Below are 23,101 nucleotides of genomic sequence, written 5' to 3'. Positions count from 1 at the left end.
AACTGACTGAGCCACCCAAGCGTCCCCCTTCTGTTATTTTTTAAGTATCGATTTAATATCTTTATCATTCCATTTTCCCCATGTACTAATTTGGAAAATATGCTTTTCCCCCCCTTTTTATAATTCTCTTAGAAATATGCATCCTTGGGGCGCCTGGGTGGCTCAGCCGTTAAGCGTCTGCCTTCGGCTCAGGTCATGTTCCCCAGGTCCTGGGATCGAGCCCCGCATCGGGCTCCCTGCTCCGCAGGAAGCTGCTTCTCCCTCTCCCACTCCCCCTGCTTGTGTTCCCTCTCTCGCTGTGTCTCTCTCTGTCAAATAAATAAAATCTTAAAAAAAAAAAAAAGAAATACGCATCCTTGACTTTTCAAAATCTAAAACAAACAAAAAACGCAATAGTTTTACCTTCCTCTTAGATGATACAAGACCCTTAGAAGTTTAACTTCATTCAGTCCCTGCATGACTTATATGTTATCATATGTTTTAATATTTTTAAATAATATTCTTACTGGACAGAAGGGGGCCTGTTTAGAATTATTGTTGTATTTTACGGTCAGTGCTTATTTACATTTCCCACATTTTTACTACTTTTCTCTATTGCTTCTTTTATCTTTTAGAACATCAAACTAGGGCCATTTTCCTTCTGCTCAAAGCATGTCCTTTGGGATGGCTTTTTTGTTGTTGTTGAAGGATTGCTTGATGATGAACTCTTTCCACTTTTGTTTACCTGAAAGTATCTTTATTTCACTGTCATTTATGGAAGATGTTTTGCTAAATAGCAGTTTAGGTTGGCAGTTTTTGAGCACATTGCAGATCTCATCCCTCATTCCTTTGTCTTTTCCATTGCCACTGAGAGGTCAGCTGTGTCTCAGTTCTTTTTTCTCTGACTACTTTGGTATTTTTCTCTCTGTCTTTAGCTCTGTGCTGTTTCAATGCAGTGTATCTTTATCTTGCTGGGGATTGTTTGGCTTCTTAAATCTGTAAACTGGAGGTATTTTGAAATGTGTTTATTAGCTGTTCATACATCTTGAACTGTGAATTTCCATTTCTATTGATCTATCCATCTTAATGTTTAAATCAGTCTTTTATCATCTACATAGTATGTATTTTTTCCTGGTTTTTTTTCTTTTCTTTTCTTTTCTTTTTTGCTTTTCCCTTCACTTTGTTTCCCACAGCTCCACCAACAGAATGCATTGCCAAACTTGTGGATTTTTGATAATCTGATTAAGTGAGAAGTGAAATTTGACAATAAAACTCTGGAACTAGTCTTTTGGGAGAAGGAGTAGGACTGTGACTACTCTTTCAGTTTTTTCATCATAATTGGTTTATTTAGATGTTTCTTTTGTTTAGATCAGTGTTGGCAATTTATATTTTTATAGTATTCAAATTAATTGGTATAAGTTGTGTATGATGTTTTATAATTTTCGGAATGTCTTCCCTGTATTTGTGGTTATAGTCTCCTTTTTCTGTTTTTTAATTTTTCTCTTTTTAATATATTTGCTAAAAGATTATTTCATTCTAAAAGTAACAGGTTTTATTTTTATTGATTAACTCGATTGGCCTTTTGTTTTTGTTTTAAGTTTGGCTTCTCTTTTTAACATTACTACTTTTATCATAAGAAATGTGTCTGGAGCATACTTTGTTTTCCCTTAATAAGGGAAGGAAAATTGGAGAATTAAATCCGTTGCTTATATTCTGTATAAAGACTCACTACCTTCCTTAGCATAGTGAAATAAACCCTGTTTAGAACCTTTGAGTACATCTGCTCCCTCCTTGGCTGGAAGAATATTTAAGACCCTAACTTCTGAGATTAGTTTGACCAGTTGAAGTACCTGCTTTACCCTGTGGTTATCCCCTACTTCTCTGTGAGCCACTGTTAGTGAACAGGCCTGTTCTTTTGCCCAGGACTTTTGGGTTGGGATATTCTAGGGGTGTGAGCTGTAAAAAAAAAAAAAAAAAGTCACCTTTGTTATGGCATGGATTAGGTCACTTTCTCTTTCATCATCTGTAAATCAAAAGAATCCAAAGCAGGTTTTAAAATGTAATTGTCTCTGAGAAAAATTTATTCTTAGGATTTTCTTTTAAGAGGTACAAAACTACTTAAGTGTCCTTGTAATAAAATATAGTAGTGAGTTTAATGCAGCCATCTCATTGCAGGCTGATAGTTTAATTTAAAGCACAAATTAGGGGTGTCCGGGTTGTTCATTTGGTTGAGGGTCTGCCTTCAGCTCAGGTCATGATCTCAGTCTCCTGGGATCAAGCCCCATGCCGGGCTCCCTGCTTGGTGGGGAGTCTGCTTCTTCCTTTCCCTCTGCCTTTCCCCAGCTTGTGCTCCCTCTCTCCCTCTTTCTCTCTCAAATAAATAAAATCTTTTTTAAACAGTAAAACACAAATTAGTAATTCCAGTTTGGTAAAGAGCCAGAAAAAGGTCAGTTACTTTATACAGATGTCTAAAAATGACACCATATAAACTTTGAAATGGTTCCAATAAAAGGTGCATAACTTGAACATGAAAGTATGGCCTCCAAAGAATTTATATAGCATAGCAAGAGAGAAAGTTTGGTAGATATAAGATTATAAACATCTTTTTGATATACAAAAATACTTTTTACTGTCAGGTTAGATTCTGAGGATGTTAAAACAATCTTCAGAAATTGAATATTAAATCCAAAAGTAAGTATGCCACAGTTAAATGAAAAAGTCATAGTACAAGAGTATATCTCATTTTACACAATGGATATAATCCTCCAGAAATGTTTTTTAAAAAAGCAATTTCTCTCCCTTTGGATATACTAAACACTCAAAGTGAGTTTGCTATTTTAAATAGTACATAATCAATCTACATGATTCTTTATAAATTTAAGTGAATTTGGTGAGTTAAGATTTTCCTGTATGTTTTCTGTATGTACAACACAATAGTGGTAATGATTCTCTAGGATCTCCTGAATAGGTTTTCCTCTAGCAAATGCAGATATGTTCAGGAAATGCAGTTACATGTCTTCAGTAACTTTGTTAAAGCATGAGCCAAAAGTAAAGATGTCCTTGGGTCAGGCCAAATACTTCATGCCCCCCCAAAGTTTTATTTTTGCCTGGCTTAGTGGGTGAGCACCCTCATCTGACCCCAAGTGCTGATATCAGCATCTCCTGGGGATCTATGGAGCACTCAAAATCATATTCAGTAGACCTTCTATTTTTGTAAATTATACAACAAAGCCACATGAAACTGTAGCTGGTGAATTTATATGGATCATGGTAAAGCTTTATAGGGGCACTGATGTAGAATAATTGGGGATCACTGTAGTGAAAAGATGTGGATTTCAGATTAGGTCTGGGATTTGCAGTCAGTCGTCATTACAGCGTTACTGAGAGCCTGTGGGCAAGATCCTTGAAGAAATTGAAGTTTGGAGCACTCACTGTAAAATAACAAACACCTGAGGGAGGGTGTTGAGAGACATCAGAGAAAGGGGAAGACCAAGGGCACTCTGCTTGTTCGACCAGCCCTCAAACCAGATTGCAGCTCCCACGAACCCCCTACCGGGTTCTGTGGCTGGGGTTCTGGGGTCTGCGCCTGCCCTCCGCCGGCTCGCGGTTGGCGGCCCTCGTTGACTTTTAAAAGATGCCGCCCCGCGCAACCCCGGCCACCGCACTGGCCTTCGCTGGCGGGAGGGGGCCGACGGGCCGGCTGGGCAGAGGTGCAGCCCCCTCCCCCATGCACCATGAGGTGAGGAGGGAGAGGCTGACCGCCACCCGCAGCTCTGCTCGTCTCTGCTGCTAGGGCGCCCCACCTGGCCAGCGGGCTGTCCTCCTTAGCGCCGGGTGCAGACGAGACTGGGAGAAGGGAAAGATTAGGTGTCTAACCTTCAGGGGACTTCAGAGAGTGAAACTTCGGTGGGGCCACCAAGACAGGTTGGATGGTACTTACAGGTTTACCGAACTCCTTTGCTCCTAACTCCTCACCGGGTTCTCTAAGTATGGTAGTGAGGAAACCCTTGCAAAACTTCTAGAGAGAGGGCATCACTTCTTACAACTCTACTGTGTGTATAGATTTATAGGTCACCTTTTGAAATGTAAAACAGTGAGTACACATGTTTTGCCCTTATAGCAAAGGTCCTTTGGTTTTTATTCCTTCTGTGTATGATTATCTGGGCATTAGAAAAACATTTAAACTTTTGTACATGGCAAACTTCTTTATATTTTTAAAAAATTTTATGAAAATCATATTCTATAGTTTTTTTTTTTAACAGGGATGCTTTGTTTTATGGGTCTCTATTGTTTTGCCTCATGAGAAATGTTATTTCCATTTGTTTTCTCTGCTTTGTCTTCATATTTAAAAACTAGCTTCCTGCTATTTAGGGCTATGGGAGATCCTTTTTTCCAAAATGCAAATTGCTTTACTTCTCCCAGATTATATTTATGCTTACGTAAAATTTTAGATAATACAAAAAGTTAGAAAAGATAAAAAATACCTATACTTGATCCACTTAAAGGTAACTTCGTATTGAGTATTTCCTGTGGTGCTAGGAGCTCTGCTGGACCATAGGGAACTTTGGTGAATAAGTATGTGCCTCTATGGATCTGACATCCTGGTGGGAAGATGCACCCCCCAAAAAGTAAATTGATAAAATAATTGCGTGTCATTGTAAGGAGTACTTTCAAAGAGAACACCTACTTTAGGTGGGGTGATCAGAGGTTTATCTGAGGGAATAACTTCTAGATTTCACTAAAGGAAGAGTGGGAGCTAAGCCATGGACAGAATAGGAGAAAGAACACTCTAGTCAGAAATAACAGCAGATGCAAAGGTCTGAAAAGGGGAAAGAGCCTGAATCAGAAAGATCAGTGTAGCTGGAACTTAATGGTAAGTCAGGGGAAGGTGGATCAAGGTGAATAGAAAAATGAACCTGAAAACAATTTTTTGATTTATTCATTACATAAATGGTTTATTGAAACCTAACTGTGTACCAGGCAGTGTTCTAGGCATTGGGGATACAGCATGGAAAAGGACAAAGTCTCTGTAGTTGCTAAGCTAATAAACTAGTGGTGGGAGGATAACCAAATAAACAAGAAAGATACTGGATATTTTGATAAGTGTTAGGCAGAAGAGGACCATTGTTTGAACTGTGGCGTGTGTTCTTAATGACTTTATATAGATACATATATTTCTCTTTTGTAGCTCTACCTTTCTTTCCCCTAAACAATTTATGGTAGGACTTTTTTTTCTTTCTTTTTTCTTTTTTTTTTTTTTTGATGTTTCTGCATATACCATGTATTATAGATTTGTTATATTTTTATGTAATAATTTTAACTCAGTTTTTAAATATCAAGAGCTAAATTAAATGAATAATTTGCACTGTGTCTTGAGTTGGAGGTACAACTCACATAAAGTTATTTTAAGTTATTTTTTAATGTTATAAACAGTTTTTTTTCTTTCAAAATTTTTATTTAAATTCTAGTTAGTTAACATATAGTATAACAGTGGTTTCAGGAATAGAACTTAGTGATTCATCACTTAGTGCTCATCATAATAAGTGTCCTCCTTAATACCCATCTCCTACCCACCTCCCTCCATCAATTCAGTTTGTTCTTTATCCTTAAGAGTCTCTTATGGTTTGCTTCCCTTTCCCTCTCTCCCTTTTTCCCCCTTCCTATATGTTCATCTGTTTTGTTTCCTAAATTCCACATATGAATGAAATCATATGGTATTTATCTCTGACTTTTTTTGCTTAGCATAATATAAACAGCTTCATCTACGTCATTGCAAATGGCAAGATTTCATTTTTTCTTGATGGCTGAGTATTCCATTGTACAAATATACCACAACTTCTTTATCTGTTCATCAGTCGATGGACACTTGGGCTCTTTCCATAATTTGGCTATTGTTGATAATACTGCTATAAACATAGGGGTGCATGTGCCCCTTCAGATCTGTGTTTTTGTATCCTTTGGGTAAATACCTAGCAGTACAATTGCTGGATTATAGGGTAGTTCTATTTTTAACTTTTTGAGGCACCTCCATACTATTTTCCAGAGTGGCTGCACCAATTTGTATTCCCACCAACAGTGTAAGAGGGTTCCCCTTTCTCCACATTCTCACCAACACCTGTTGTTTCCTGTGTTGCTAATTTTAGCCATTCTGACAGGTGTGAGGTGGTATCTCTTCGTTTTTTTGGTTTGTTTTTAAGATTTTATATATTTGAGAGAGAGGGAGGGAGGGAGCACAAGCGGGAGGAGGAGAGGGAGAGGAAGAAGCAGACTCTCTGCTGAACAGGGAGCCTGACATGGGGTTTGATCCCAGGACCTTGAGATCATGGCCTGAACTGAAAGCAGATGCTTAACCAACTGAGCCACCCAGGCGCCCCTCTCATGGTGGTTTTGATTTGCATTTCCCTGATAATAAGTGATGTTGAGCATCTTTTTATGTCTTTTAGCCATCTGGATGGCTGCTTTGGAAAAGTGTTTATTCGTGTCTTCTGCCTATTTCATAACGGGGTGGTTTGTTTTTTGGGTGTTGAGTTTGATGATTTTTTTTTCCTTTTTTCTTTTATTTATTTGACAGAGAGAGACACAGTGAGAGAGGGAACACAAGCAAGGGGAGTGGGAGAGGGAGAAGCAGGCTTCCCGCCGAGCAGGGAGCCTGATGCTGGGCTTGATCTCAGGACCCTGGGATCATGACCTGAGCTGAAGGCAGACGCCCAACGACTGAGCCACCCAGGCGCCCTGATAAGTTCTTTATAGATTTTGGATACTAACCCTTTATCAGATATGTCATTTACAAATATCTTTTCCTATTCTGTAGGCCACCTTTTAGTTTTGTTGATTGTTTCCTTTGCTGTGCAGAAGCTTTTTATTTTGATGAAGTCCCAATAGTTTATTTTTGCTTTGTTTCCCTTGCCTCCAGTGACATGTCTAGTAAGAAGTTGCTCCAGCCAAGATCAAAAAGGTTGTCGTCTGTGTTCTCCTCTAGGATTTTGATGGTTTCCTGTCTCACATTTAGGCCTTTAATCCCTTTTGAATTTCTTTTTGTGTATGGTGTAAGAAATTGGTCCAGTTTCATTCTTCTGTATATGGCTGTCCAGTTTTCCCAAAACCATTTGTTGAAGAGACCATCTTTTTCCCATTAGATATTCATCCTGCTTTGTCAAGGATCAGTTGACCATATGGTTGTGGGTCCATTTCTGGGTTCTTTATTCTGTTCCATTGATCTGTGTGTCTGTTTTTGTGCCAGTACCATGCTGTCTTGATGACTGCAGCTTTGTAATGTAGCTTAAAGTCCAGAATCATGATGCCTCCAGCTTTGCTTTTCTTTTTCAGGATTACTTTGGCTCTTCTGGGTCTTTTGTGGTTCCATACAAATTTTAGGGTTGGTTGTTCTATCTCTGAAAAATGCTATTGTTATTTTGATGGGATTGCATTAAATGTGTAGATTGCTTTGGGTGGTATGGACATTTTAACAGTCTTTATTTTTCCAATCCATGAGCGTGGAATTTTTTCCCATTTCTTTGTGTCCTCTTCAGTTTTTTTCATAAATGTTCTATAGTTTTCAGAGTACAGGTCTTTTGCCTCTTTGGTTAGGTTTATTCTTAGGTATCTTATTGGTTTTGGTGCAGTTGTCAATGGGATCGATTCCTTTATTTCTTTCTCTGCTGCTTTATTATTGGTGTATAGAAATGCAACAGATTTCTGTACATTGATTTTATATCCTGGACTTTGCTTAATTCATGTATTCTAACAATTTTTTTGGTGGAGTCTTTTGGGTTTTCTACATAGAGTATCATGTTGTCTGCAGATAGTGAAAGTTTGACCCCTTTTTTGCTGATTTGGATGCCTTTTATTTCTTTTTGTTATCTGATTGCTGAGACTAAGACTTCCAGTATTATGTTAAATGGTAAAGGTGAGAGTGGACATACCTGTCTTGTTCCTGACTGTAGAGGAAAAGGTGTTTTTTCCCATTGAGGAAGATATTAGCTGTGGGTCTTTTGTATATGGCTTTTATGATGTTGAGGTATGTTCCATCTATACCTATACTTTGTTGAGGGTTTTTATCAAGAATGGATGCTGTATTTTGTCAAATACTTTTTCTGCATATATTGAGAGGATCATAGGGTTCTTATCCTTTCTTTTATTAACGTGGTGTATCACGTTGATTGATTTGAGACTATTGAACTGCCCCTGCAACCCAGAAATAAATCCCACTTGATCATGGTAAATAATTCTTTTAATGTACTGTTGGATTTGATTTGGTAGTATCTTGTTGAGAATCCATGTTCATCAGGGACACTGGACTGTAATTTTCCTTTTTAATGGGGTATTTGTCTGGTTTTAGAATCAAGGTAATGCTACTAGCCTTGCAGAATGAGTTTAGAAATTTTCCTTCCATTTCTATTTTTTAGAACAGTTTGAGAAGAAGAGGTATTAAATCTTCTTTAAATGTCTGGTAAAATTCCCCCAGGAAGCCATGTGTCCCTGGACTTCTGTTTATTGGGATATTTTTGATTATTCAGTTTCTTTGCTGGTTATGGGTCTGTTCAAATTTTCTTTTTCTTCCTGTGTCCGTTTTGGTAGTTTGTATATTTCTAGGACTTTGTCCATTTCTTCCAGATCGCCCTGTTTGTTGGCATATAATTTTTCATAATACTCTCTTATAGTTGTATTTCTGTGGTGTTGGTTGTGAACTCTCATTTGTGAATTTATTTAATTGGGTCCTTATCTTTTTGGTAAGTCTGGCTAGGGGGTTATCAATTTTATTAATTCTTTAAAAGAACCAGTTCTTAGTTTTGTTGATCTGTTCTATTTTTGTTGCTGTTGTTTCTGTATTATTTATTTCTGCTCTAATCTTTATTATTTCCCTTCTTCTGCTGGCTTTAGGCTTTATTCTTCTTTTTCTCGCTTCTTAAGGTGTAAGATTAGGTTGTGTACTTGAGACTTTTCTTGGTTCTTGAAGGAGGCCTGTATTGCAATAAATTTCCTTCTTAGGGACTGCCTTTGCTGCATCTCAAAGGTTTTGGACTGTCATCTTTTCATTTTCATTTGCTTCCATGTATTTTTTAATTTTTCTTTAATTTCCTGGTTAACCCATTCATTCTTTAGTAGGATGTTCTTTAACCTCCATGTATCTGTGGTCTTTCCAAATTTTTTCTTGTGGATGACTTCAAGTTGTGGTCTGAAAATATACATGGTATGATCTCAGTCTTTTTGTGCTTGTTGAGGGCTGATTTGTGACCTAGTATGTGATCTGTTCTGGAGAAAGTTCCTTGTGCACTTGAGAAGAATGTGTATTCTCCTGCTTTAGGATGAAATGTTCTGAATATATCTATTAAGTCCATCTGGCCCAGTGTGTTTCAAAGCTCTTGTTTCCTTTTTGATTTTCTGCTTAGATGATCTGTCCATTACTGTAAATGGGGTGTTAAAGTCCCCCACTATTACTGTATTATTATCAATGAGTTTCTTTATGTTTGTTATTGATTGATATATTTGGGTGCCCCCAAGTTGGGGGGCATAAATACTTACAATTGTTACATCTCTTGATGGATAGACCCCTTAATTATGATATAATGCCCTTCTTCATCTCTTCTTACAGTCTTAGATTTAAAATCTAGTTTGTCTGATATAAGTATGGCTACCCCGGCTTTCTTTTGGTGTGGTAGGATATTTTTCGATGTTATTAAACAGCTTTTATTTGGGGGCATCTTAATTTGTTTTTTAGATTAAGTATGGCAAAAATAATGCATAAATTTTAAAAATACTCTGCAGCAACAAAAATTTACAAATTATAAGGCATCATAATATAAACAGGTATATAGTAACTTGTTTTGACAGTCTGACATTTGGCTTTCCTACCTTACCCACAACCAGCGGCCCCTCTGTGATTGTTTTACTTTCACCTGTTAAAGTAGTTAGTTAAATTTATGAATTTCCTATTTATTGAACCAATTCTTAACAATACTGTAATGAATCTGAATTGATCTTGTATTATAATATCCTAATAGATTCTCTTTGCCAGTGCATATAGTTCAGGATTTTAGTATCAATATTCATACTAGAGATGAGTCTTTAATTTCCTTTTTCATGTTTTGTCAGATTTTGGTACTGCATTTGGCTGCTTTATTAAAAAGTTGGGAAGCTTTATTCCTTTTACTGAGTTTTGGAACAGATTAAATAGCATAAATATTATTTACTCTTTCATTTAGTTACCAAATACATGTTTACTGTATGCCAGGCATTGGGCTGGATGCTGAGTAATCAGAGGTAAACAAAACAGAAGTGGTTTCTGCCCTCATAGGGTTTGGTTTATTAGGGAATTAGCCATTAATGAAGTAATTATGAATATGTAGTTATAAGTCATAACAGTTACTCTCAAAGAAAGGAACAGAGTGCTTTGAGAGAAATATCATTGAAGTTCTACTTGCGATTGTACTTTTTCTGTATTTGAGGACATGCTTATTGAGTACATATGCACTAAAAGGTAATTCTTTTTAAATGAAATATTTATTGAAGCTTTGATATGCACTTAGGTCTGTGGTGAATAAAATAAAGTCTTCATAATTATAGAAGTTAAAATAAAAAATACTGGTAATCATAGCTACCAGAGTTAAAGGGTGTAGTCCACATTTTTTAAATGAAGAAATTAAGACTTAGTTTAAGTAGACACTTCTAGTTTAACATGTCCCATTGTATACACCCTCTGGAAGTCCCACTGAGGTGGTAGTAAAAGAATAAAGATAAAAATTGGCAAAAAGAATGGAACAGTAGAACCAGGGGAAATCACGTTTGGAAAACTAGAAAGAAGATGGTCAAGTGATAATGACTTTATGGATTAGGGGATGCTGAAGGCTGAAGAGCAGTAAGCCGCCAAGAAGCAAGCTGATTCCCACCAGTCAATCTGGCAGCAGCTCAGGGTTTGGAAGTTACAAGTACTTCTCAAAGCAAGATTATAGGGTGGAGTAGAAGTAGAATGATTCAGTGATGATTTTTGTGGTTTTGATGCTCTGGATTTCCTTCCCTGCTCCTTGCACCTAGACAACTGCCTAGCTATCTTCTCCTCAGACAGAGCACTGAAATTTACCTGCAGGAGATGATTATACTCAGGAGCAGGCTCGGACAGCTGAGGTGGAGCAAACACCTCAGAGAATTAAGTGGAAGTCAACATACTGAACAGTGAAGCCAGAGCCGTCTTTCTGTGTGACTCTCAGAACTAATGGTCAAGCTTATGCTCCCCCTAAACAAGATATTAAAGGATTCTTTTCTGGGGAAATATCAACCTATGGTAAAGTATTTAACAGATACAGACTTTGGGAGTTCGCCTGATTGAACAGCTGCATCACCATCAGATCACGTGAGAGAGAGAAAGAGAGAGTGAGTGAGCTGCTGGTCAAGAGACACTGTTTATGCACCAGACTTTCAGTCAGCTCTAAGTGTCTCACATGTAAACCTAAATGGAGAGCCAAGGATCACCAGCCATTTGGTGGAAGTCTCTAACATAAACCAAACAGGAGGTGGCCTGGGTGGCTCAGTCAGTTAAGCCTCTGCCTTTGGCTCAGGTCATGATCCCCGGGCCCTGGGATTGAGCTCCGAGTCGGGCTCCCTGCTCAGTGGAGAGTTTGCTTCTCCTTCTGCCCCTCCCCCTGCTGGTGCTTACTCTCTCTCTCTCAAATAAATAAAATTAAAAAACAAAAACAAAAAACAAAAAAAACAACCAAACAGGAATAAACGCAGGAAATAAAAGGAGCTTGGTAGAAACAGATTTACTGCATGTAACAGAAGAAACTTGAACCAAATAAAACTATGGTACCTTTAGAGAGAAAAGAAATGACATCCATGAAAGAAGAGGTTCTATTTTTTAAAAAAGAGAAATTGTTCAGAAAACAGAAAAGGTCTCTGTGAGAGCAGAAAAAATTATATAAGGATTGGATAATAAAGCTGAAGAATTCTCCCCCCAAATAAAACAGCCACAAGAATTAGAAAATAAGAGTGAGTAAATAAGAAAAAATGGAGAACCAGTCAAGGAGGTCTTTTGTCTTATACAGTGGAAGGAAACCATCATCTAAGTCCCAGAACTGGAAGAGGTGAGCTTTTGGTTGAACGGGTCTTCTGTGTGGTGTCCTGAAGAAGAAAACAGGAGAACAAAACCAAAAACCAGATTAGTTCTTAATCATTCTACTTCTAGAAAGAAGAATGGGGGGTGAAGGTGCAATTCTCAAACTACACTTTGAACAAGTATAGGAGTAAAAGAAACCCTGTCAACTTGAAATTATATGTAAGTATTGTTGGGAAGCCCCAACAGTTCTGTGAGAAAAGGCAGAGTTGTGCAGCGGGGGGCGTAGCTGAGAAATCACCAGCAGCTGTTTAGTCCAGAAGCAGTCCCGTCCTAAGAGAGAATTGCTGCATACCAGGCTAAGACTGAACAGCCATACCATGTCCATTAAGGAAAGCAGGGAGGAATTGGAAAGTGCCTGGGTGGCCCAGAGATCTTAGAATGTGCTAACAAAATACCACTAGAAGTGAGTGTATGACCTTGGAAAGCAAGGAATGTGGCTCTTAGTAAATAGTAGTCTTGAAGAGGAAAACAGAGCTGGAAGTATAGGCCCTCCTGAACCAGATTACACTTGCAGGTTACAAGAGGTTTGGCAACAAAGGCACCATATTATTTTTTCAAAAATCCTTGGATGCAGGAACAGAAAACTTCTCTGATCCCTCCCTATACCCTTCTGCTGGTTCAGGATAATTCATCTTGTTCTTCAAGTATGAAAAACAAAAAGAATATGCACAGCATCCTTACAGTGATACTGTGGTAGATTGCATTTCTTTGTTGTTGTTTTTTTTAACATAATATTTTTAACACTGAGATAGAATTTATTGGTTTTTAGTATATTCATAAGGTTTACAACCATCACCACCATCAATTGCGTTATGAACCCCAGGGCTTTATTCCCTCCTTCCTTGACTGCATTCTTCCCACTAAAGAGACAGGGTATTTTTCCCTCCCCCTTGACTTTGAGTTTGACCATATGACTTGCTTTGGGCAATAACATCAGGTAGAAATGACAGTATGTCAGTTTCAGGCCTAGTAAACCTTAAGAGGACTTGGGTATTCTCCATTTGTTCTCTGCACCTCTGCCATTTCCATGAGAAAAAACATGCCTCCCTAACTCATTGGTTGAAGGAAGATGGGAGACACATGGGTCAGGGCTGCCCCAGCTGAGTTAAGCCTAATTCAGCCAACATTGTAGAAATGTGAGCAGTAGTAAATGATTGTGGTTATAAGCTACTGAATTTTGAGATGGTTTGTTACTAAGCAGTAGTTAACTAATATAAATGTGTAAGAAAAGGCTAAGGTGGAGGGATATGCACCACAGTTTTCTACAGATGTTAAGAAAAGCCCAAAATACTGGTACAGTGTAGATCAGGGGTGGGCAAGCTACTGCCTGTAGTCTTGCCTGTTTTTCTAAATAAAGTTTTATTAGAACATAGTCATTTCCATTCATTTACACATTGTCTGTGGCTGCTTTTATGCTTCACCAGCAGAATTGAGTCTTTGTGACAGAGACTGTATGGCTCACAATCCTAAAATATTTACTGTCTGGCCCTTTATGAAAAAGCATGTGGACCTCTTGAAGTAGGTGAAAAGTGTAACCTAAAATTCCAACATAAACTTACAAATAAACTAATATATCGTTTCCATACCTACTAGGATGGCTGTAATCAGAAAGATAATAACAAGTGTCAGCAATGATGTGGAGAAAGTAGAACTTTGCACGCACTGCTAATGAGAATGTAAAATGGTGCAGTCACTTTGGAAAACAGAATGGCGGTTCTCCAAATGGTTAAACATAGATTTATCATATGATCCAGCTGTTCTCTTAGGTATATATTCAGGAGAAATGAAAAAATGTCCACACAGAAACTTGTACATGAACATTCATAGCATTATTATACATAATAGCCAAAAAGTTGAAAGAGCCCAGATGTCCATCAGTTGATGATTGGATAAAAGAAAATGTGGTATATCTGTAAAATATCATTTGGCCCTAAATGAGCCAATGAAATGAAATGTGAGTGAAGTAAACACGCTACCATATGGATGAACCTTGAAAACATGATGCTGCGTGAAAGAAGCCAGTCACAAAGGACCACTTGTATGATTCCATTTACATAAAATGGTCCAGTATAGACAAATCTATACAGACAGAAAGTAAGTTAGTGGTTGCCTAGGCCTGGGAATGGGGAACAGTGGAAGATGAGGATGGTGGCTAAGGGGTACAGGGTTTCTTTTTGGAGTGATGAAATGGTCTAAAATTGATAGTAGTGATGGTTGCACAGGTCTGAATAAACTAAAACCATTGAATTGTACACTTTAAATGGGTGAATTGTATGCTATGTGAATTATATCTCAAAGTGTTAAAAAATAAAAATAAATGAAGCACAGAAGTTATGAAGACCACAAAGCAGAATTATAAGAATTTGAGGAAGAGATAGCCAGACCACAGGTGGATGTGAAATGGGCACTAGCAGAACAGAAAGAAAAGGAAGAAAAAGATTAAACCATTTCAGAAACCGTAAATTGCGAGGCGCATGGGAGACTAGGTACCATGGCAAAGGACATAAAGATTAGATGTGAAATGTTATGTGTTTATTTTACCATGATTTTTACTGTATAAAACAAAACCAAAGATAACATGAGAAAAGTGAATCAAAGCAAACAAATAGATCTTTCTAAAAAGTAAATACTGAGATAGTAATATAGAAGACTCATTTAATTTTCCCCTCTTGACATAACCTGTTTCCTTAATGAATGAATGTTACCAATATTGCTACTTTTTCTACAGAATTTTGAAGATATCCATAGAGTTCTGCCTCAAATCCTTTTTGAAAAAAGGTGTACTATTATAAAACTAGACATGCTAATATTTGTGTGAAGCATATTGAATTCTTCAAAGAAACTGCTTGTGGTTCCTTATATGTTTAATGCTTCTACCTCTGCTCCTACTGTTTCTATTGCCTAGAAAACATGCAGACTAGCTCGTTTTTTGGCTCCTTTATTATTTGAATACCTACTCAGATTTCAAGTATGAATGCCTCTAAAACTTCTTGACATTTCCCTGTCTTAAGGAAATCCCTATTATGCATCCACTGCATCGTGTTCTAGATTCTCCCACACATTTATAGTACTGGTTTCCGTATAGGTTTGTCTTCCTTTTCTAGTCTAAGCTTTTATTGTAAAGATGGTTTCTCATTTGTCTTGATGAATCCAGGTTATAGCATGGTACTGTATATGTAATAGGCATCACTAATAGTTTTTTTTTTTTTTAAGAGTGGATGAATCGGGGCACCTGTGGCTCAATCAGTTGAACCTCTGACTCCTTCCTTCGGCTTGGGTTGTTATCTCAGAGTTGTGGGATTGAGCCTCACGTCAGGCTCAGCGGGGAGTCTGCTGGAGACTCTCCCTCTCACTCTGCCCCTCCCCCCATCTCTTTCTCTAAAATAAATAAATCTTGGAAACAAAAAAAACAAGAATGGTTGGGTCATATACTAATTTGGGGGTGGGGAAAGATTTTATTTGTGTTCTATTTTATTTTCAACCAGTAGAACATAAATGTGGTTCTATAACCTCTACTTTTTATCTTGAGGCAAAATTGATTCCTATAAGCATAACTTATTTCTGTGAACAGATTTTCTTTAGAACTTAAATATTGAAGGAAAAGCATTTCATTTTATGTTTTACTGCTTAGCCAATTTAGCCTTAGCTCTGGAGACTTGTCAAAGGAGATAACATTACAGAATTGTACCTAATGTAAATTAGATGTTCAGTAGACATTTGTTTATATGGTAGGTTTGCCGTAAATAGAACTATTCACTTTATGATTTAATTTTTTCTTTTCTCATTTTAGCATTTATGACATTAACAGAGAACAGGACTATGTCAAGAATTCTGGGGGTATACTTGGTGAAAATGAATTAAGACCACCCTCCCAGCTACATTCTCTCTTAGAGAAGACCAAGCCAGGGTTCATATCAGAAAAGAGTGGGTATTAAACTAAATGCTATGAGTTATTACTAATGAATCCAAGTAGAACAGTACAATTGAAAATTTTTAATTTGTATCATGTTAAATGAAAGGACTTTTTAAAAAATATTTACAATTTCCAGTGACTACAAATTTCATTAATCCAAAATAATCATTAATCCAAAATTAATAGATGATTAAATTTTCGAATTGCATCAGAAAAGGTTCAAGGGAAATTGTCACATTTCTCTATTTGTACTTCTTTGAAATTATGATTCATTTTACTTGATTTTGAATTGAGATATTTTAAATACTAGAAGTAGTACATGCTTACGTAAGAAAAAAACCTAAGTTGTAATAATATATATAAGCTAAAAAGTTTAAGTTCACCTGTATCCACTTCCACTTCGATAACCATTGGTTTAGACACCATTAACAATTTGGTTTCCCATCTTTCTAGATCTTTTTCTGTAAACTTTCAAACACATAATTTTTTATGTATTTTTTTAATCAAAATGGCATTATATAATGCATGTTATTTACTCAGTAATAGATATCTTTATATGTCAGTATATACAGATTTACTTGGTTTTTATGTAGTAGTTGTAAGGTGTTTCCTTATTGATGGCAATTTAGTTTATCCCCAGTGTTTTTGCTGTTATAGATGTCGGTGCGTGGAGTAGCCTTGTACATATCTCGTGTGCACTCGTGCTAGTATTTCTGAGGAATAGATTCCCAGAAATGGAATGGTTATTAGGTATGCACATTTAAGTTTTCGTTAGATCCAAAAAAGTTGTATTTATCTTGAACTGGCAATCCCTTAATGTCTTAAAGATAAAGGTAATACATTTTAGGATTAGATGATGAAGGAATGGGCTCTTGAACAACTATTAAAGGGCCTACTTAGCCTAGGTCAAATATGTAGGCATCCACAGTGTTAACGGAGGTAGGTTGCAGTCCTTCTGTAGGAAATACTAATAAGGGCCTTTAATGGTGGATACTGTTGGGTTCTGAGTGCTTCTGTCTTTGATGAGTGCTATTGTATATTGCACAAACAAGAGAAGTGGTCACGAAAGTCCCGGGGAGATGTAGAAGTGGCTAATTTATGTTAGAATTACTGTGACACTTAAGTTGTTGGCATTAGTTCTAAATTTCATTCTTTGCTTTCAGACCACATGCTTAGAGAATGGAAAACAGATATGTGTGCCAGAGCATCAGAGATCAGTTTATAATTTTCTAATTCCTCTTATTTATTAGAAGTTAAAAAGAGAAACAAGTGTCCAAAAGCAGACACTCCGTATTGCTGATAGATTTTGAGAAATGGAGACATTATCTCAGGGCACTTTGAACAGAATCCAGCTTATGTCAAGCTTGACTTAACTTTTAAGACTGAATCCATAAATAGCAGGGAAATATGCCCAAAGCTAGGTGCTATAGGAAAGAATATTAACTCAGTTTCTAAAATTATTGTGATTGAACTTGAATTTTCCCTACTTGCTCTCTGTTGGTCACTTAAGCCCTAAGGGATACTTTTTCACTTTACAGACAGGTACTTTTTAAGTTATTTTAGTATTTCTCTGTAGAGAAATTCTCTTCATTCTCTTAATATTCTGATAACCTTGAATGTTTAAGTGAAGCACGTGTATTACTCAGCAAAAATGCAGCCATCCATTTATTTAGTGCTCATACTGTTTTGTACACTAGTTTGACTCTTAAATGAGAGTACATTGTGTAAGAAGAGATAATGTCAAATAATTTCTTGATAAAATGTTCATCTATCTCCTTTGTTATACAGCAGGAAACTTGTGCTTTCTTGAGTATAATTGACATCACTTTATTATGAAATCATGAAAGATTCAAGATTTACTGTGGATTTCTAACTGTTTAGCTTTGGACATGCTTTACCTTCTGCTAACTGTAAAATGGTTACTTATATAAATGTATTGCTTTTTGGAGAATGCTGACCTAAAGGGGAAGCATTTTTAACTATAAATAGTTTTAGGAATAAAAATATGTTAGCACAAAATCATATCCTACTGTTTATTTTAAACCATTATATCTATTCATAGCTTTATTGAGAACAGTATTCCTCACATTGGTAAATAAAGTGTTCTCTGACCACATGTATTTGGTAAACACTGTGTTAGGCCATTTTTGTTTGCTTTTAGCTTGCACTATTTTTTCACAGTTTTTCGTTTATTGTTGTGCATTGACCCTCAAAAATGTGGATATATGTAGTATTTGGTGCTTTTAAAAGTTAAAAGCCTGTGTCTTCATATTAACATCTTGTGGAATTTAAGAGTTCATAACCATAGAATGTTCATTTCCAAAGCTCTGACAACTTTTATTTCTTTCACTGTAAGCAACCTATTTCTCAAATATTGAACTTTAGACTTTACTTAGATTTTTAAAGAATTTATTTATTATTTAACAGAGAGAGAGACAGTGAGAGAGGGAACACAAGCAGGGGGAGTGGGAGAGGGAGAAGCAGACTTACCACTGAGCAGGGAGCCCGATGTGAGGCTCGATCCCAGGACCCTGGGATCATGACCCGAGCCGAAGGCAGACACTTAACGACTCAGCCACCCCAGGCACCCCTAGAGTTTTCTTAGATTTTTAAATATTATTTTGCCTTTTTACAAATATTAAATACAAGGTTTCCCATATTAGGATTTTTAGAGGAATCTGACTTGCATTTGGCCTAGCAGTGCAGCTTATTTGTAAGACAGAGTCACAGATGCTTAGGCTTCCCAGTTTGTTTTGAGCTAATGTAGCTAAAGAAAGTAATGTAGCTCAAGAAAGCCATCATTTTAACTATCATCCCTGTTGTTTTGCTCTTTGAACTTCTTTAGAATATCCATATTTTTTATAGCATTCATATACTGATATTGAAGGAAAAAGTGAAACTGAGAAAAAGTAAAGCAACTGATATGGATCAGATGTAGGAACTTCAGGATATTCTTAAATGTTTCATCCTCTTTTCTTTCCTTCCTTGCTACTTAAGTCTTTGACTTTTGATACTAGGAAGTTTAGTAAAGCATTTTTTTTTTTAAGATTTTATTTATTTATTTGACAGACAGAGCCAGAGAGCACAAGTGGAGAGAATGGCAGAGGGAGAGGGAGAAGCAGGCTCCCCACTTGAGCAAGGAGCCTGATGCAGGGCTCGATCCCAGGACCCCGGGATCATGACCTGAGCCGAAGGCAGACGTAAAGCATTTTTAATGGATAATTGGAAGTGTTAGGACAGTTTAGTCCAAATTAACTTTACTGAAATGTTTGTTTTCATTTCTATGATAGTTTAGTTTTTTACTGTTGTTCATAAATTAATTTTAATTAAAATGCTTGTCTTTCCTTTAGCTTTTGAACTTTAATGTAATTGGCAGAGAGTTCTGGTAAAAGCGGGAAGCCATATTAATGTATTTATTTATACTATATCACCCAAACTTCCAGTGCTCTGTATGTTATTCCATTCTCTATTATTTATAAGTAGTTTGTTACCTCCCTGCCTTGACCTTGTTAAAGAACGTAGAGAAGATACAAATATAAGGGAGTAACCAAATCATAGTTAAATGTTACGAGACTTTGTTAGGATCAATTCTTGCTGAAGTAAAAACTTGTAAAACAAAAGGCACAAAGCCTCAATCAAGAGAATTATTGGGTCAAGTCAGTAATTCTCAATTAGGAAACCTGCCTCTCTTGGGAAGGTCATGTCAGAATTTCTGGGCCAGCACATGGGTGGGGTTTGAAAAAACACTTTCTAAAAGTAATAAAGTTTTATTTTTGTGAAATGAAAAAAATAATGATTTCATAATATAACCCGTAAGAAGTAAAGTTCAACAGACATGTCTAGGCCATGAGGAAACCCCAAAGATAGAACAATTTCTAATGTGTTTGTTGAGTGTGCAATAGTAGGCCCCTTAAAAGGAACCTAATGGGCTTACTTGGGGGGATTTGATGAGAAGACAGGAAGGGTGAAGTTTATCAAAATGTAGCATAAGTTTAAAAAAACTTGAGGATGAGAAACATTGGTCTCAGTGATTGCTGACCACCACCTTGATGATACCACATGTGATCTGCTTGTCCCAACTGTAGTTACAACACACAGCTTTCGACCAAAAGGCCCAAGGAGTCTGGCAGGGTTGATTTTACTCTTGTATTGAAAGTAATTCACCTTCAATAACTCACCTCCGTGTAGATTATGTTCTTCAAATGAGAGGTCTTTTAAGATAGTACAGCTATGGAGCCAAAATACAATGTAAGTGTCTGAGTTTTACAGGAAGGAAATAGGTGAAGTATTCAGTGATATTTAGTATGCCGCTTTTAACCCCATCTTTTGGCTATCTTAAACAGTTGCATTATTTTTGTTTGTGTTTTACAGTTTTTGATACAGTGTCCTTGAGTTCAGACGCTCTCTTCCAGAGGGCAGTTTCAATTCTTCATACTTCTTACTTGGACTCTGCATCTGGGCATGGTTTTCAGTACAGTCAAGTGACTTTGGTGAAAAATGACATTTTCTTAAATGAGGTGAGGTGCTTGGTACACACTGTGTCTGTGTGTTAGTTTTATTTTAGTTTTAAAGAAATAGACCCATCATTTTTGGTATAAAAGCCTATCTAGTTCTTCTCAGCTGTCAGTTTCAGATGAGATAAGAAATCCTTGGAAGGTAATAAGAATATATTCTAGGGAATAGAAAAATAATAAATTTTGTTAGTCCTTTAACAGGAGGAATTCAGATGATGCATTTTTAAAAATTAATTTGCAAGGCAAAATAATATGTTTATAGCATTTGATTATTCTCTCTTTTATACAGTACAAAACTTTTTACCAAGAAAAAAAATCAAGTAATTATACTCAGGAAGAACTTCAAGAGACTTATGGGTTTCTTCTGTTTGAAACTGAAAATCAGGTAAGGGAATTAGGTTGTAGAACATTAGTTTTGTGACATTAATGTACAAAATTAATGATATCATTAAACTTAAATATTGGTATTTCACTTCTCTAAGATTTGTAAAATTACCAGTTCTCCAGTCTTTTTTGTTGCTGAGTCTGGTGGCAGTGGGAATGATCATGACAGCTAGTCCTGAAAGAGGTTGGATTCCTGTACCTTTTCACAGGCCCTCTTCGGTTTCATCGTAAATACATTTGTCAGCTCAGGATGAGAATTGGATTAATACGGGTTTCCTAAGTATCAGTAATGCCTTCTAATGGAGTGAATGGGTATGTCTTCATTCTGGATCATTCTTCACATAGATACTTTGTTTCTTGTGGAGGTTTTTCAAGTTTCAGTTACATGGTTTTGGGCATAAGGTGAACACTTTCAGCAGTTGAGTTACTTGAAATTATTTCATGCCAGTGTTTAAAGATGGAGATTCCATATTGTTGCTCATACCCAAATCGTGGGAGAAGGAAGCTACTGTGTGGAGCGTGTCCCCAAAGATGTATGTGGCTTCCTAGATAAAGTTTTAACAATACCAGAGATTTAGAATTCAACTTAAAATAATTTCATATTTTGATTGGGTTCGTGATTTTTAAAGAACAAGGGTAGGCTTGCTTAAAGAATACTTAACATTAGCATATAACATAAGGATTATATAGTAATACCAGAAGAGTTCATTTATTTACTTAATCATCTACTTACAAATAAGATACACTATGGATTCATACTAAAAGAGGCATTAGAGGATAAGACATTTTCAAATTTAGTGATTCCAAAGCTATAATCAAAATCTTAAAGAGAGGACTTAATCTGGTAGCTTGTTTAATTTGGTTTTGCTGATGACATTTTTGTTAACAGAAATGATAAAATTTCATGAACTATTAACCAAACACAATTGCCTTACACAAGCTTGCTTTGTGCCATAAATACATACCATATACAGGTTATATATTTACTTGAAAGCTTATATATTATAGTGTTATTTCATTGCCTCTCCTAAGACTGACATGATAAGCAAAGTACTGTCTTTTATTTAAAGGCAAAGTTAGTATGTCAGCGCGGGCTCTGTGTGGGCAGCAGTGCTATAACCACTCTCGGTGACCCAGCAAAAGGTAAGTCTGTGAGAGAAAGAGTCTCTTCTTTTACAAGATGAAGTGGGGTTTAGTTCATTTCATAAGATACTTACATTAAAAGCCAGTTTCATTAGTGATAAATAATAATCTTTAGAATCAGTGCTTTAAACATGTAAATGAGCTTTGAGTCTAAGACTTAAGATTTTCCAATAGGAGTTACATGATCAGAACTTTTTCTTAAAAGTTGGACTAGAAGAGATACTGAAATTAGCTTTCAGTACCAAGAAATTAGTGCGATCATCCAGGGCTAATGAGGACGTCTTCTAAACTATCATAATGGCAGTAGGAATAGAGAATAGATGGAACTGGCCAGACTTGGCAACTGTGGAATGTGAGGAGTAAGAGAAAGGAAATATTCAGATACAAGCTTGTAAACTTACACTACAGTCATGTTGTTAATAGAGAAGAGACACAGAAGGAAAGGAGATTGGTAGGGAAGCTGAGGAGTTAAAAGAGAAAGGTAATCTTACGGTTAAGAATGTGGATTAGCACTAAATTTCTTGAGCTTCAAGTTCCTCATCTGTGAAATAGATGAAACTATCTTTTAGATCTGCTGTGAGGATCATGTGAGGCTACGTGAAGCACTTAGCTCTCAGTAAATGGATGCTACTACTTTCATGAATTAAATTTGAGAAATAGTGAGGTTTTTCTAGGTGTTACCAGGAGATACCCTCCTGATGGTAAAAAAAAACAAATAGCTGGAAAAAAGGATCAGAACGGGAGATGGGGGCTCAAGGTGGCAGGACTAGGTGTTAGTTGAAGCCAAAGATACTGTTACATGGGGCATTATTGAAGGAAAAGATGACAAAGAGCAGGACTGTGGATCGCTGTGGGACTGGGTCTGGGGGGCAGTCCAGTGGAGGAAGAACTGGGGAGGGAGAGGAGGATGGGTATTTGGCACTATCAGGTGCTACCACTGTGGAGATCAGGAATGGCTAGCTTCCTGCTGGCCTTTTCTTTTTTACAGCTCTATCGAGATAAAATTTATACAGCCTCTAATTCACCCATTTCAAGTGTACAGTTCAGCTTTTTTGGGTG

At 36.8% G+C, this 23,101-nt stretch overlaps 1 protein-coding gene across 12 annotated transcripts in view; it reads left to right on the top strand.

Annotated features, from left to right (window-relative positions):
• TASOR2 (transcription activation suppressor family member 2) overlaps positions 1-23,101 on the top strand; it is a 72,508-nt gene that overhangs the window by 6,066 nt on the left and 43,341 nt on the right. For 4 of the 12 annotated variants that reach the window (XM_064592107.1, XM_064592108.1, XM_064592104.1 and 1 more), the window contains exons 2-4: positions 20,373-20,518; positions 20,805-20,900; positions 21,970-22,042. The exons of 1 other annotated variant lie outside the window; for it this stretch is intronic. In XM_064592107.1, the coding sequence (XP_064448177.1) occupies positions 20,373-20,518; positions 20,805-20,900; positions 21,970-22,042 (315 nt within the window). Of the gene's footprint in view, positions 1-15,878; positions 16,752-20,372; positions 20,519-20,804; positions 20,901-21,108; positions 21,212-21,969; positions 22,043-23,101 lie in introns of those variants that run through there. 7 more of the 12 variants (XM_064592106.1, XM_064592105.1, XM_064592111.1 and 4 more) reach the window with 5 other exon arrangements.

Source organism: Mirounga angustirostris, unplaced genomic scaffold (genome assembly GCF_029215605.1).
Source record: "Mirounga angustirostris isolate CCGP_5_RB_7025 unplaced genomic scaffold, mMirAng1.0.hap1 SCAF_5, whole genome shotgun sequence".
NCBI lineage: Eukaryota > Metazoa > Chordata > Mammalia > Carnivora > Phocidae > Mirounga > Mirounga angustirostris.
This window is presented reverse-complemented; position numbering and strand designations above follow the sequence as displayed.